This window comes from Cucurbita pepo, chromosome LG17 (assembly GCF_002806865.2).
Source record: "Cucurbita pepo subsp. pepo cultivar mu-cu-16 chromosome LG17, ASM280686v2, whole genome shotgun sequence".
Taxonomy (NCBI): Eukaryota; Viridiplantae; Streptophyta; class Magnoliopsida; order Cucurbitales; family Cucurbitaceae; genus Cucurbita; species Cucurbita pepo.
In genome coordinates, this window is record NC_036654.1 from 6,110,447 (window position 1) to 6,126,669 (window position 16,223).

Consider the following 16,223-nt stretch of genomic DNA (forward strand, 5'->3'; position numbering starts at 1 on the left):
CGTGTCCTTTATACGGAAATCAAAGGCCAAGGGGACGTGTCCTTTTTATGGAAATCAGAGGCCAAGGGGCGACTCGTACCGATCAGAATCTGATCTCACGAGAAATTGAGCAAAAGGCTGCCAAATTGACCTATTTCTTGCGTGTACCAATTGAAGTTTGGTAATATCGTTCACATTGCTAGTAGCTGGATGAGTTTTCGTAGTCATCCATAGATAGCTCACATTTCTAGGATGCTCGAACCTAGCTCCTTAGGGCTAATCCACTTTTTAAGAGCACTAAGGTCTTGATCATTGATCGTTGTCGCTCACTCCTAGAGTGCTTGGCCTATTGGAAATATATTGACCTAGGTCAATATTGGAAATATATTGACCTAGGTCAATATTGGAAATTGCCCTAACTGAAGCGCCCTAAATTTAATTTGAATGGTTAAAGAGATAATCCTATCGAACACTTAAAGCAGCACGGAATTCATAACCTAATCAATTATGCAAGTTCAAGGAGGAGAAAACATCTATTAATCACTCAGAGCATAATAGCACATCAGAGAGGATTAAAAACATGCATCATAGAAATCTCGGTATTTTCATATTTTTTTCATGCATGTTCTAACGGGGAAGCCCGTTATAGAGCAATCGACTAGAAGTATAAGATGGCCTGAGAGAAGACGGCCTCTCTTGGGAAAGATGGCCTAATTTCTCTTCTTTCTTTTTTCTTTCGGGTTTCTTTCTTTTTTCAAGGGCCCATAACGCTAAAAGGTGGGGGAGAAGCAAGCTGAACCTCTGATCGACCTGGAAACATAACAAATTCTCGGCGTCGAGAGAGATTTGAGATTCCATAAGTAACTCAGCGAGTGCTTTCTAAGATGGGCTTGACTTGGAAGAAGAAAATGAAATACGAACAACCGCCTTGGTCGTAATAGAGCCACTTTCACGCTAGTTCTTGCTCCAGCATGAAAGCTCCATTTCAGGGAAGGACGACGTACCATGATACTTTTTGTTTTGTCGAGCCCATCTTTGGTCTCTGGTTTCATGGTTGTATGTGCTAAAAATCTTGTACATTCCGTTTTGTTTCCCATCCCAGTCTTTCGCAACACTTCAGGTTTACTTCTTTTGTTAGGTCTCGACTTCTTCGCTATGATCTCCCTAGGCCCTGTGGCCTAAGTGAGCTACCTTGTGGCACATACGTGTGTCACAGTGTGGGCGAACGTGCCGATACGAGTGTCTAGAGCGACTTCCTTTGAAATGGATTTTTCAAGGATAGTACCGGGCGGTACGGGTGTGCCGGTATTGCGCCCCAGCCCGCGTGTTGGAGGTTGCTACATACACCCACTATCCAGCACGGTATCTGTAAATGACACAGCATGGGCATGGGAGAGCCAATGCCTCGATAGAACCTGGATGGATGGATGTTCGAGAAATCCCGATGAGATGAGCGACACGTGGGCCCGTTCTCAATAGCATGACCGAACGAGTTGTGATGGCCGATGACACCCTAAGACTCGGGATGACATCAAGACATATGGACCATGTCGATGGGAATCGAGATGACAAGATGAGATGCGACATTGCAAATCGAATTTAAAAAATGAGACATCGAGGCAACTCCGAATAGGGCGAGGTGTATGGTCAATTTAAATGATAATATGACTTTGATGATATAATTCATTTTAAATGTATGCCCAATTTAAATATTTTATATTATATATTCATTTCTTCCATCTATTGCACACCTAAGAAAAAAGTTAATATTAAAGACAAAAATTCAAATCCATTTAATAATTACTTTATTCCAAATTTTAAAAAATTTTAAAATAGTTTTGAAAATTTTGATGTTATTTTTTAAATTTAGCTTAGAAATCATTTTGTATTTTTTTTTAGAGATATTAAAAGCTTAAACATAATTTTCAAACAAAAACAAAAAATTAAGCAAGATTTCCACATATTTATTACACATTAAAAGTACGAGAATGTTTTTGTTTAAAAATATAATTATCCTTAATTGCCTCAAACGAAGGGAACTAATAGTCAAACATTCTGTATTTGGAATACCCTTTGAAAGCCCTTTTCTAAATATAGTTTTTCCATCAAACTATATATTGGTATCACATTATCAGAAACATTCAAGCATCTATTAGCCACTGCTACTCTCCATCATTTGTGAAACGAGCTTGTAACCCTACAATTTGAAGACATTTCACCATGACCATGGCGAAAGGTTTCAAGCTCTTTCACACCCTTTTCTTATTGATTGCTTTGCAATGTTTTGTGAAGGTGGGTGCCACTTTTGGTGATGTCACTGGTGACGTAAATCTTGACGGTCAATTTTCATTTCGTGCATTTGGATCACATGACACACAAGCCCCAATGATTGCACCAATTGGAAGTAGCACACAAGTCTCAGCAGCTACATCGGTTGGAAGCATTGCTGAAGCCCCAGAAGGGGATACATCGGTTGGAAGCGTTGCTGAAACCCTGGAGGAGGATACGTCGGTNGTTGCTGAAACCCCGGAGGGGGATACCTCGGTCGAAAGCGTTGCTGAAACCCCGGAGGGGGATACCTCGGTCGAAAGCGTTGCTGAAACCCCGGAGGGGGATACCTCGGTCAAAAGCNGAGGATACGTCGGTCGGAAGCGTTGCTGAAACCCCGGAGGAGGCTCCATCGGTCGGAAGCGNGGGCTCCGTCGACCGAAAGCATTGCTGAAACCCCGGAGGGGGCCCCGTCGGTCGGAAGCATTGCTGAAACCCCGGAGGGGACTCCGTCGATCGGAAGCATTGCTGAAACCCCAACCATTGCACCAATTGGAGGTAGAGCACAAGACCCAACAGAAGTTGAAAGCATTGGAGGTTTCTTTGGCTAATAACAAAGAAAAACTTGAACTCATGACTATTTTGTAGACAAATTCATTATTTCTATATATTTTTTCCTTAATGGAATGATTTTCATATATTTTCTCATTATCTGCACAACCTAAACCCTAACTTGACATGGTATCTAGCATATCCGGTTTGTAAATCACATACTTAGACAATATAATAGTTTCTCATGGTCTCAAACTATGAAGCATTGCTCAAACCTCGGAGGGTGTAACGTTTGGAAGCATTGTTCAAACCCAAACCCCCGAGGGTGCAACAGCCAACAGTAGCACACAAGCCTCCAAACCTTTTATCAACGCAAGTACCATGAATAGTTCGTTAGGGCTTAAACAACACAACAATTAGTCATCCACAAATGTCATGAAGGTTAACTAGGTTTTTAGAGAGTCTAGGCAGCTTAAATCTCATTTCACATTTTCAGGACATTCGAAACGAACTCATCAGGGCTACTTCACTTTCTAGGAGCTCTAACTCAAGCACTCTAAACTTAACTTGGTTCGTTTATGCATGCTTGGTTAAAGAGATAATTCTATCGATCACTTAAAGCACGGAATTCATAATCTAATCAATCATGCAAGCTTAAAAAACATTCATCAATCACTTGGGAGCACAGATCCCAATATCGTATCCTCCTTTCTAGCACAACATAGAGAAGCACAACATAGAGAATTAAAAACAACATGCATCGTAAAAATATTAACATAGGGGTATTTTCGTAATTTTTCATAATTCATGCAAGCTTAATAGGGAGAAAACATTCATCAATCACTTGAGAGCGCAGATCCCAATATCGTCCTCCTTTATCGTATCCTCCTTTCTAGCACAACATAGAGAATTAAAAACAACATGCATCGTATAAATATTAACATAGGGGTATTTTCGTAATTTTTCATAATTCATGCAAGCTTAATAGGGAGAAAACATTCATCAATCACTTGGGAGCGCAGATCCCAATATCGTATCCTCCTTTCTAGCACAACATAGAGAATTAAAAACAACATGCATCGTAAAAATATTAATATAGGGGTATTTTCGTAATTTTTCATAATTCATGCAAGCTTAATAGGGAGAAAACATTCATCAATCACTCCGGAGCACAAATCCCAATATCGTATCCTCTTTTCTTGCACAACATAGAGAATTAAAAACAACGTGCATCATAAAAATATTAACTTAGGGGTATTTTCGTAATTTTTCATAACATACCTTGTATTCTGATACAAAATTACAGAAAGTACTTGCATGCCAACATGTCCCAGTGATCTCTATAATTATTTCTTAAAAAAAAAAGTCTGAAAGACTAATTATTTAGGCGACACAAGCCTTTTCGAGCTTGCTTTTTACCCGCTACTTCTACAACAATATTATAGAACAATATTGACTTTATGATATAAAATAATAATCAATTTATTACCTATCAACAGAGCAATTATATGTTTTTATTTAAAATTATTATTACTATTTTACCAAAAAAAATTAATGATAAGGAAATAATAAATTCAAAGATTTATTGAAAATTCAAGTCCAAATATGATCATAAACTAAAATGGAATTAGCCTAAAAGATATCAATTTAATTTTTTTAGTTACTAAACTAATTTTAAAATATAGAAATTTTACAAATAAACTTATTAGATAATACAAAATAATTGTAATTTTTATACCTAAAAATTGAGTTATGATGCAAATTAAATATTAAATCTATAGTTAAAAATACGTATAAGTAGTCAAACATTCTAAATTTGGAATACTCTAAAATACACAAAATTTGAGAGCCTCTCTAAATTTGGTGGTCTGTGCTAAATATAGTGTTCCCGTAAAACTATATATATGGTTTCACATTATCAGAAAAATTCAAACACTCACATCTTCATCATTGCTAATAATCATCATTTGTGAAACGAGTTTGTAACTCTACAACTTAAAGACAATTCATCATGGCGATGGCGAAAGGTTTTAAGCTCTTTCATGCCCTTTTCTTAGTGATTGCTTTGCAATGTTGCGTGAAGGTAGGTGCCACTTTTGGCGATATCACTGGTGATGTCAATTTTGATCGTTCATTTTCATATCTTTCATCTGGAACACAAGACACACAAGTCCCAGCGGCTGCACCTTCTGAGGGTGTTGCATCGGGTGGTGCTGCGTCGAGTGGAAGCATTGCTGAGACTCCGGAGGGTGCTTCGTCGGGTGGGAGCATCGCTGAGACTCCGGAGGGTGCTTCGTCGGGTGGGAGCATCGCTGAGACTCCCGAGGGTGCTTCGTCGGGTGGGAGCATCGCTGAGACTCCCGAGGGGGCTGCGTCGACTCCCGAAGGGGCTGCGTCGACTCCCGAAGGGGCTGCGCCGGGTGGAAGCATCGCTGAAACCCCGAAGGGTGCTGGGCCGGTTGGGAGCAACGCTCAAACCCCAACCAGTAAACCAAATGAAAGTAGCACACAAGCCCCCACACCAATTGGGAGCAATTAAGAGTAGCATTGAGCACATGAAAACCTAAACCAAACTGAATAACTACTATTTTGTAAACAAATTCGTTATTCCTTTTTCTTGAATGGAATGATTCTTGAATGGAATGATGTTACTATTTTTTCCTATCAATAAATTCAGATTTTGTCCTAATATTATTGTGTTTAATTTTAAATGGTCAATTAATTTATTTTTTCGTTGGAACAACAAAATCAATTCTAGATTTATTTTTCTATTTTAATAATCTAAATTGCTAGTTGAGGTGTAGATTTAGATGTGATCTCATATATCACCGAACCCTCGAACAACCTCAAACATAAGAATGCCTAAGGCCAAAATTAGAGTTTGGATCAATATTGAGACGGACAAGATAGGGGTTAGGGTTGGATCAATGAATCAAGAAATCAACCCATTAAACACTGAAAATTAATTGTGGACCATACCAATCAAATCACTTCTAAATTTGAATGAAAATGAAATTTTCATTATTAGTCACAATCAAGAACATGGAAGTGCTTCCTTCTTAAGCAACCTATTTTAGAAAAAAGACATAAATTTCTATCTATATAAATAAGATATCTTTGTGGATAAAATTGTATTCCTTAAGAATTGGGCACCTTTTGATGCATACTAGTTATTTTAGTTCTTAAAATCGGGCCTAATAGAAGGGGTGAGCGGTTCTCAATTGATGCATACTGATAGTTATTTAATTTAAATACGTAGGATCACACAATTATGAAAAAAAAAATTTTTTGAAATGTCATAGAAGGGGTGAGCGGTTCTCAAGCAAGGAACGAAGCATACTGATAGTTTACGAGGGGAAGGGCCCAAGCAGCGAGACTTATAGTTTACGAGGGGGAGAGTCCTTTCAATCAGTAGCATTCAATGTTCAGGGGAGAGTCCAGTCCATTCAATGTTCAGGGGGAGAGTCCAGTCCATTCAATCAGTAGCATTCAATGTTCAGTGGGAGAGTCCATTCAATCAGTAGCATTCAATGTTCAGGGGAGAGTCCAGTCCATTCAATGTTCAGGGGAGAGTCCATTCAATCCATTCAATCAGTAGCATTCAATGTTCAGGGGAGAGTCCAGTTCATTCAATGTTCAGGGGGAGAGTCCATTCAATCAGTAGCATTCAATGTTCAGGGGAGAGTCCAGTCCATTCAATGTTCAGGGGAGAGTCCAGTCCATTCAATGTTCAGGGGGAGAGTCCAGTCCATTCAATGTTCAGGGGGAGAGTCCATTCAATCGGGGAGAGTCCATTCAATCAGTAGCATTCAATGTTCAGTGGGAGAGTCCATTCAATCAGTAGCATTCAATGTTCAGGGGAGAGTCCATTCAATCAATAGGAGAAGCGGCTTTACCTAGTTCAGTGAAAGAAGGGATNGAGAGTCCAGTCCATTCAATGTTCAGGGGGAGAGTCCATTCAAGGGAGAGTCCATGCAATCAGTAGCATTCAATGTTCAGGGGAGAGTCCATTCAATCAATAGGAGAAGCGGCTTTACCTAGTTCAGTGAAAGAAGGGATAGGAGTTTACTCGTCAAGAAGAAATCAATAGGTGAAAGAAAAGAATGTATCCAATGAATTTATAAATTATATTTCATATTAAAATAACGAGAAAATTATATGGGTATATTTTACTATATTAAAGGGTTTGTGATAAAAATATATTATTGTTATATTATGATTCTGATATGAAAATCAACTCAAGTATGGAACGGATTTTGATCGAATATCTCAAGACAAGAACATTGTTTGAGAATCTGAGATTCGAATCAGCAAGATCGATCATGTTTAGCTTAAATGATTATCTAAGGCAATGATTGAGATTTGAATCACTCCACAACCAAGATTGATCATGTCGAGTTGGAATGATTCTACATGCCACCTATACTATATAGAATTGCAAAGAAACTTAGTCAATTGCCAAAGAAGCACAGATGCTTCCTTTACTGTATTTTCCAAGTCTACTTACAAATACAACATACATGACTCTAACTCTATATAGTCTCAAAATGAAACTATTAAAGGCGAATGGTAACATTCCTACTTAATGGTCATAATTAACCGTGATGTAATTGTAACCTAACATAAATAAAAAGTATTAAAATACATTAATGAAATACAATAACTCTAAATTACTCTCTAAATTGTAATCCACAAAAAATTTATAACATGAAACTCCATTCTTCGGCATGAATTGAAATATCTTTCGATAATTTCAACAATATTTACTTCACATATTCATATACTTATTGAAGTATATTGTATGATTGATGTCTCTTGGTTCATATCAGATTCTCTCTTTTTTTTTCTTTGAAAAGAGGTGGTCTGAATTATGCCACATAAGCACTTCGGATAGTTGATTTATCACTAAAGATGGTTTAGAACCAATAGTTTATTATCTAATGGATTTTTCCGTTCTAATACTCCATCTGAAAGTTATCCGTATTTATCAAATTTGTTCCTATCTAACCGAATGCTATTAGATCAAATGACAAAGACATTTCTCGGATGAAATATTTGTAGCTATCTGTTGTAATAACTAATCATTGGTTTAACTCAATAACAAAATAAAATAGATAGATCCTTCTCTTCATCTTGTCATAGGTCGACAGATCTTCTCTTTGAAATGTAGTCATCCATAGATGTCATGGAGGTTTACTATGTTCTTAGAGCTTATGTGAGTAGGTCACGTGCGTCTAGAGGTGTATGGCCAATTTAAATGACAATGTGTACCTTTTGAGTTTTTTAAGGTTTTCACACACTTATAAACAATGTTTCGTTTTCCTCTCCAATCCCTCACATAATGTGACTTTGATGATACCGTCCATTTTAAATATTTTATATTATATATTCATTTCTTTTCGTCTATTTTACACCCAGAAAAATGTTAACATAAAAAGACAAAATGTTATTTTTAAAATTTGCCTTAAAAACCATGTGTTTTTTTAAATAAAATAATATATGATTTAAAAGGCTTTTTTTTTTAATTTAAAAATATAATTATTCTTACGTCGTTCAAATGAAGTAGTTAAACATTCTAAAATTGGAATACTCTCGAACCCACAAAATATAAGAGTCTCTTTCTAAATATAGTTTTCCCATCAAACTATATATAGGGTTTCACGTTATCATCGTACAAATTCAAGCATTCATTAGCCACTGATACTCTTCATCATTTGTGAAACTAGCTTGTAATCCTACAACTTGAGTACATTTCACCATAGCCATGGCGAAAGGTTTCAAGCTCTTTCACATCCTTTTCTTAGTCATTGCTTTGCAATGTTGTGTGAAGGTGGGTGCCACTTTTGACGATGTCACCAGTGAAGAAAGACTCGGTCGTCGATTCTCATTTCGTACCTTTGGAACACATGACACACAAGCCCCATCGACTGGAAGCATCCCTGAAACTTCGAAGAGGACTGCGTCGGTCGGAAGCATTGCTGAAACCTTGGAAGGTGTTGCGCCGGTTGGGAGCCCAACCATTGCACCAATTAAAAGTAGCACACAAGCCTCAACCATTGCACCAACTTGAAGTAACACACAAGCCTCGACACTAGTTGGAGAAATGGAGAGTAGCATGGATATTAACAAAGCAAAACGTAAACAAAACTGAATAGCTATTTTTGTAGATAAATTCATTATTTCAATATATTTTTTTAAATGGAATGATTTTCCTACCTTATTTTTTTCTTTTAATTAAAGAATGATATTTTTAATATTAAATGAAGCCCACTCCTTTTAATATGGTACGGTTTCACTATCTACTAAGTGAGACCATATCCAATGAATTTATTAATGCATTAATACACGTCTAACATAAATTTTAGAATGTTTCTGGGTTCCTTCTTCGACGGTGGCGACCACAACTACGCGGCCTTAATTTGCTTTGGGGCGGACGTATTTGGGTGGAACATGAGAATTTTGGTTATTTTTAATTTTTCGAGAGTTACGTATAGAATAATATTGAGTTCATGAAATAAAATAATTTATCAATTTATTACACATCAAAAGGATGAGAGGCAAAAATATGATTATCCTTAATGAACCTCGTGATTAGGGATTAGAAATTAACTAGTCATTGCTTTGCAATATTATGTGAAGGTAGGTGCCACTTTTGACGATGTTACCGGTGAAGAAAGACTCGGCCCCATTGGCTGCATCGGCTTAAACTTCGAAGGGGGTTGTGTCAACCAAAAGCGTCGCTGAAACTCCGTCGGCCGGAAGCGTCGTTGAAACCCCAGAGGGGAGTACATCGTTCGGAAGCGTCGCTGAAACCCCAGAGGGGAGTACATCGACGAAACCCCGGAGGGGGCTGCGTCGGCCGGAAGCATTGCTCAAACTCCAACCTTTACACCAATTGGAAGTAGCACACAAGCCCCAACACCAATGGGGAGCAATTGAGAGTAGCAAATTAATCACTATTTTGTATTCTTTTATTCTTAAATGGATTGATTTGACAACATTTTTGTCATAAATGAATTGAACATGTGGTATTGTTTCACAATCTACTTATATCCAATCAAATTATCAATCCACAAAAATCCAATGAATTGAACATGTGAGAAAAATTATATCCAATGAAATAATGTGTTTCATTTAATATTAAAATTATAATTTTTTAATTAAAATAAAAAAAAATTAAATATGAGAAAAAAACGGGTAGGAAAATCATTGCATTTAAAAAAAATAGAAATAATAAATTTGTCTACAAAACAGTGTATTTGTTTAGGTTTTTCTTTATTATAGCCATGCTACTCCTCAGTCCTACTCTTCGGTTGGGGCTTGTGTGCTATTTCCAATTGGTGCAATGGTCGGGGCTTGTGTGCTACTTCCAATTGGTGCAATGGTCGGGGCTTGTGTGCTACTTCCAATTGGTGCAATGGTCGGGGCTTGAGCGATGCTTCCGACCGACGCAGCCCCCTCCGGGGTTTCAGCGATGCTTGCGACCGACGCAGCCCCCTCTGGGGTTTCAGCGATGCTTTCAACCGACGCAGCCCCCTCCGGGGTTTCAGCGATGCTTTCGACCGACGCAGCCCCCTCTGGGGTTTCAGCGATGCTTTCGACCGACGCAGCCCCCTCTGGGGTTTCAGCGATGCTTTCGACCGACGCAGCCCCCTCTGGGGTTTCAGCGATGCTTTCGATCGGAGCAGCTGATGGGGCTTGTGTGTCAGGTGTTCCAAAGGCACGAAATGAAAATCGACGACCGAGTCTTTCCTCACCGGTGACATCGTCAAAAGTGGCACCCACCTTCACACAACATTGCAAAGCAATGACTAAGAAAAGGATGTGAAAGAGCTTGAAACCTTTCGCCATGACCATGGTGAAATGTATTCAAATTGTAGGATTACAAGCTCGTTTCACAAATGATGAAGAGTAGCACGAGCTAGTGGCTAATGGATGCTTGAATTTTAGTGATAATATGAAACCCTATATATATAGTTTGATGAGATAACTATATTTAGAAAACACCACCGAAAGATTCTCAAATTTTTTAGGTTTTAGAACATTCTAAGCATAGAATGTTTGACTACTAAATTTCTAAATTGGGCAGGTATGTTATTAGCATAAACTAATAAATTAATTAATATTTTTTATTATCTAATAAGTTAATTTGGTATATTTTAATATTAGCTTGTTAAATAAAAAAAATTATATTTTTAGTATAAAATATTATTTTTATTCGTCTACTAGCAGACCCTCGGCACAGCACTGCATAATCGACCCAATGGTGCGTTTTCGGTCCGACTACAAGCGTGGCCCAAGCGAAGATGGCCCACATTCACACAGATGATCCATGAATGCCAGAAGCCCACTCATGAATGCCAGCTTTTAGCCAGCCCAGCCCACGAGAGTCCAGCTTCCACCAGGCCTACATGTGCGTAGCCCATTATTCAGTTGATCCAACAGCTGACGTGGCACGTTTAACTGACCTGTTCAAGCCGATATCTAAGGAAGGGGCTCCTAGTCGGCTCCCTCAACAGATCGCACACCGTGCAGCTTCTAGCTGGCTTAGGTCAGCACGTGTAACTCCTAGTCGACATCTAAGGATGTGGCTCCCAGTCGGCTCCCTCAACTGGCCCGTTCAAGTCGACTCTAAGGAAGCGGCTCCCAGTCAGCTACCTCAACTAATCGCGCACCGTGCAGCTCCTAACTGGCTTAGGTCAGCACGTGTAACTCCTAGTCGACATCTAAGGAAGCAACTCCCAGTCGGCTCCCTCAACTGGCCCGTTCAAGTTGACTCTAAGGAAGCGGCTCTTAGTCAGGTCCCTCAACTAATCGCGCATCGTGCAGCTCCTAACTGACTTAGGTCAGCACGTGTAACTCCTAGCCGACATCTAAGGAAGCGTCGGCTCCCTCAACTGATCGCCTTCCGTGCAACGCCCTAGTTGGCTTCGGTCAGCGCATGCAACTCCTAACCGGCTTCAATCAAGTCAACGGCTCCTTGTCAACTCAGTTTGGCATTTGGCTCAAGTTCGCTCGATTGGCATGATTAAGGCTAGTGAGCCCACATGAATATAAATAGGTTATGTTTAAATCAATCATGACATGCACGTAGTGACCGAACACAGCATGGTTGTAAATGAGCTCAGCATTCATGATCTGCATTCAACTATTACGAGTTCTTCTGCATTTGCCTTTTCAAATTTCCAAGAGGACCAAAATCGTTCTTCCTTACATCCTGCTTACTACAGTTACAGCTTCCAGTATTCAAATTTATACCACATTTCAGACACATACCTTTGCATCCCGCATCGCATATCGCATTCAAAGTAATTTCCAGATGCAAGAGGTCTCTTATGTTCTTTGATATGTCTATTTCTTTCTCTCCCAGAGGAAAATAGAGTTGATCATCCAAATCAATCGACTCTTCATCATCTTCGTCGCCATATCCATCATATGTCTTGAACATATCCTGCCCGTTGATGACTCCAACGTTTATGACCTCGGGTTCGTCAATCGGGTCTTGGCTTAGTAAAATTGAGAAGTTTGAGAAAACACATTCAGCAGCGGGTTCGCAACACCTGCAACATAGGTGATTAGCATGTCGAAAACATCATTGACAATGGCATAAATGGTACAGTACAAATTTATGAGTCTACGTTCATCGTATATTACTCGATTTTTTCCCATGATAAACATGGTACATTCTAAAGAAAGAAGTAAAATGATGTAGAGAGGTAAGATGAAAAAACAAAGAAAGTAAATATGTAACCGTCCAAGCCCACCGCTAGCAGATATTGTCCTGTTTGGACTTTCCCTTTCGGGCTTCCCCTCAAGGTTTTTATAATGTGTTTGTTAGGAAGAGATTTTCACACCCTTATAAAGAATGTTTTGTTCTCCTCTCCAATCGACGTGGGATCTCACAATCCACCCTTCTTCGGGGCCTAGCGTCCTCGCTGGCACCCGTTCCCTTCTCCAATCGATGTTGGACCCCCTAATCCACCCCCTTTGGAGCCCAACGTCCTTGCTGGTACACCGCCTCGTGTCCACCCCTTTCGAGGTTCAGCCTCCTTGCTAGCACATCGCCCTATATCAGGCTTTGATACCATTTGTAACAGCCCAAACACACCTCACACTGCTAGCAAATATTGTCCTCTTTGGACTTCCCCTCAAGGTTTTTGAAATGCGCCTGCTAGGAAGAGGTTTCTACACCCTTATAAAGAATGTTTTGTTCTCCTCCCCAATCGATGTGGGATCTCACAAAATACTTCATCCCAGTTCAACATGATGTGAGAACAACCAAAACAACTGATGTGAGAACAACCAAAACAACAACTAGGCTTCTAAACCTATAGAACAAATCCTATCAAATGTAACAACTAGAATTGTAATTGATAAGTTAAAACTGATGAAATCATATGGAAGGCAATCTAACGCAGAAGATAAGTAGCTTGAATAGGCAATATAGTTGCTTTTCTGAACAAGGAAAAAATGTGTGAATAATAACATAGTATTCTTCGACACATACATAGAAGAAAATGAATATTGAAAACCCATCCAACAAAAGGAAGGTTACAAATGAATGAGTAAACCTATGTCAAACATTTTTCTTTCAGTCGAACATGTGGAGTGAGAATTTGAACCTCCGACCATTTAGTCGAGGTTATAAACTAGGAAATCTATGTAAAACTTAGAACAGATGATACTTCCTCATTCACTCAAATTCTTGTGACAGAGCTAAGATGATTTAAGCATTTTAGTATATAGTATAGTATGTTCAAATTGATTGAAAGCAAACAAATAGATATGTTGTATAGGGAGCTAATTTGCAGATAGGATACCTATAACAATTGAGAGTGATGACAGTCTTAACTATACCATCAAGCCTCAGCTTTTTTTCTTTCCTCGTAACATCAACAGAGATTTGAACAGGAGTTCCAAATGGATAATCTTTCACAGCCTTCGTCACATATAGTCCCATCTCGGATGCTCGAGATTTCGAGACATCAGTCGAAAGCTTTTCCAATCCAAGCCTCTCTAATGTTGTGCAATACTCCAAATGAGAAACAGAAGAGTTCCTCTTGTAAATTATTGCTCCTTCCCAAGGTGAGCTCATCTCTTCAATTTCCCCTTCTTGATCCTCCCAATCAGTAATTATAGTATTGTCTTCAAAAAAGGACTCATCAGTAGGTTTCACACACTTTAGGGAAGTAGATTTCAGCTTAATACATGAATCACCCAAGCTTGGATGTATATTTTTCATAAATGTCCCTGGAATTTTACAAGCAACAAAGCGGAAATTGGAATTGGAATAAGCAATTCCTTTGGATTTCAAGCAGCCAATCTTAATAAATCCATTGGAAACTACGGCTGATGTGGGGAATACAGCGGACATTTGGACACTGCACATAGAAATTGGATAAGAAAATATCCAGATACAAATAACAGTGGCTCACAAATTATATAAACTAGTCAATTAATGAAGTAGAGCGAAAACAATCCCATCCTACAAGAACATTGCAGAAACTAGGTCGGATTAAACTGCGAACGAGTTAATTGGCTAATTAAGTTGCGCATTTCATCGAACAGTTTGTGATACAATTTGAACATAATAATCATCACGAAAAACTCCAGATACGTAAAGTAGATTAGTGAAAGAACTACATTAGAACAGAGAAAACAGAGGTGGGTCTGAGATTCGAAAAGCACCTGTGTCGCGGAAGTGGAGGAAGGAAATTTTGGCGACTCCCTGCGGAAAAAGATTTATCCGGTGGCTAAAATCAAGGAAGGATTGTATTTATTTATAGCGTATTTTTATTTCAGTTCCTTATCACAAACGAGCCGTGCACTAAGTTAATGAACTGATACCACATTTAAATGAGAGCAATACTAAAAATAAGATAATTAAGAAAATTTTGATTGCAATTGATATCTATACAAACAAAGCGTCTCAAAATTTTACTAAAAAATATATGAATGAGAACCACTTGTGTTCATATGTGTGAATGTCGAGATAATTAGGTATCAAATCTGAACGATGAATCCTTCAATCTCCAACCCTACAGCATAATTACGTAAAGGTTTTTTTTTTTTTTTTTAATTTTAATTTTAATTTTGTTTTTGGGTCGAGGCCCACAATAAATTGGTCACTTCTAAAACCCTAGAAGGCCACTCCTTTTCTCCTTTGTAAGCTTATCTTCTCTGCAACAAGCGGCCGGGAAGGGAGGAGAAAAAATGGTTTCGCTAAAGCTCCAGAAGCGGCTCGCCGCCAGTGTCCTCAAGTGCGGGAAAGGCAAGGTCTGGCTCGATCCCAATGAGGTCAACGAAATCTCCATGGCGAACTCTCGTACGCTTTCTCCATCTATGTTCACTTAGATTCTATCTATGTTCAATCTCCATGTTGTTGCTTGAAGTTTTCTGTTCTTTTGATTTCACGATCTGAAGATTTTTCTGTGTCCCTTAGGTTTTCTAGATGAAATACGTTTTCGGATCTGAAAATTTTGCTCTAGGTTAAGTCTGGAACTGTGATTCCTTGTTGTTTTTCTTGGTTATGGTAATTATACTATGTTGTTTCCGTCGTCGTTAGTTGAAACGCTAGTTAATCCCTTGGCTGAATGATTTGCAGTAGATTGCTAGGAGATGATATCATTGAGTTGCATAGGAAATTGCTGTTATTGAACAAAATTTTTGTGATTTGTTTACGTTTTAAAAAACTATTTCCTCTCAGATTCTTCGCATAGCGAGGAAGGCACTTTCGCCATGGAGTTTGTATCGCTTTTACGCCTTGTTACACTTCCAAATTCCACAAGCTCTATCTTCTGTCGGGAGCAATGTTTATTTTTAATATGTTATTACTGATATGTAACTACTGATTTTTAGCAAAAATGTTGTCATTTTGTGATCTTTCGTACCTGATTTACAAATAATACTGTTTGTGACTCAGTTGCTAATTAATGTCTGGATTGTTGAGTACAGGCCAAAATATTAGGAAGTTGGTCAAGGATGGTTTCGTCATCAGGAAGCCAACCAAGATCCACTCCCGTTCTCGAGCACGCCGTATGAAAGAGGCTAAGAGAAAGGGTCGACACTCTGGATATGGTACTTTTCTTCTGAAGCCTTGATTTATGTATATATTATAGAGAAGCTTTATGGTGTTTAATCTTATTTTAGTACTCCCTGTGCATTTATCACTGTTTTTTGCCCTTTTAGACACAAAGTCAAGAACTTGATGAGCACTATTCTGTTTTTGTACTAAAATTCACAGTTTAAACCTTATTCAGGTAAGAGAAAGGGTACCAGGGAGGCAAGGTTGCCGACCAAGATCCTCTGGATGCGGAGAATGCGTGTTCTCAGGAGATTGCTCNTTTTTTTTTTTTTTTTAATTTTAATTTTAATTTTGTTTTTGGGTCGAGGCCCACAATAAATTGGTCACTTCTAAAACCCTA

General features: G+C 38.6%; 2 protein-coding genes across 2 annotated transcripts; one reads left to right on the forward strand and one right to left on the reverse strand.

The window, feature by feature from the left end:
* The first annotated feature begins 3,169 nt into the window (after nucleotides 1–3,169).
* LOC111778813 (60S ribosomal protein L19-1-like) lies at nucleotides 3,170–16,201 on the forward strand. The gene is made up of 4 exons (XM_023658788.1): nucleotides 3,170–3,179; nucleotides 14,951–15,124; nucleotides 15,754–15,876; nucleotides 16,059–16,201. Exons 2-4 carry the CDS (start codon nucleotides 15,013–15,015, stop codon nucleotides 16,199–16,201), a joined length of 378 nt encoding a protein of 125 aa, XP_023514556.1. The 5' UTR covers nucleotides 3,170–3,179; nucleotides 14,951–15,012.
* LOC111778931 (large ribosomal RNA subunit accumulation protein YCED homolog 1, chloroplastic) lies at nucleotides 11,909–14,568 on the reverse strand. Its single transcript, XM_023658945.1, has 3 exons — nucleotides 14,488–14,568; nucleotides 13,620–14,180; nucleotides 11,909–12,359 (listed from the first exon to the last, which is right to left on the reverse strand). Exons 2-3 carry the CDS (start codon nucleotides 14,171–14,173, stop codon nucleotides 11,951–11,953), a joined length of 963 nt encoding a protein of 320 aa, XP_023514713.1. The 5' UTR covers nucleotides 14,174–14,180; nucleotides 14,488–14,568; the 3' UTR covers nucleotides 11,909–11,950.
* Nucleotides 16,202–16,223: the final 22 nt, after the last annotated feature.

Coding starts and splice junctions, on each gene's coding strand:
- LOC111778931 (XM_023658945.1), bottom strand. CDS start 14,173: ATGTCCGCTGTATTCCCCACATCAGCCGTAGTTTCCAATGGATTTATT. Junction 12,360..13,619: donor ATCACTCTCAATTGTTATAG/GTATCCTATCTG, acceptor CCTATGTTGCAG/GTGTTGCGAACCCGCTGCTG.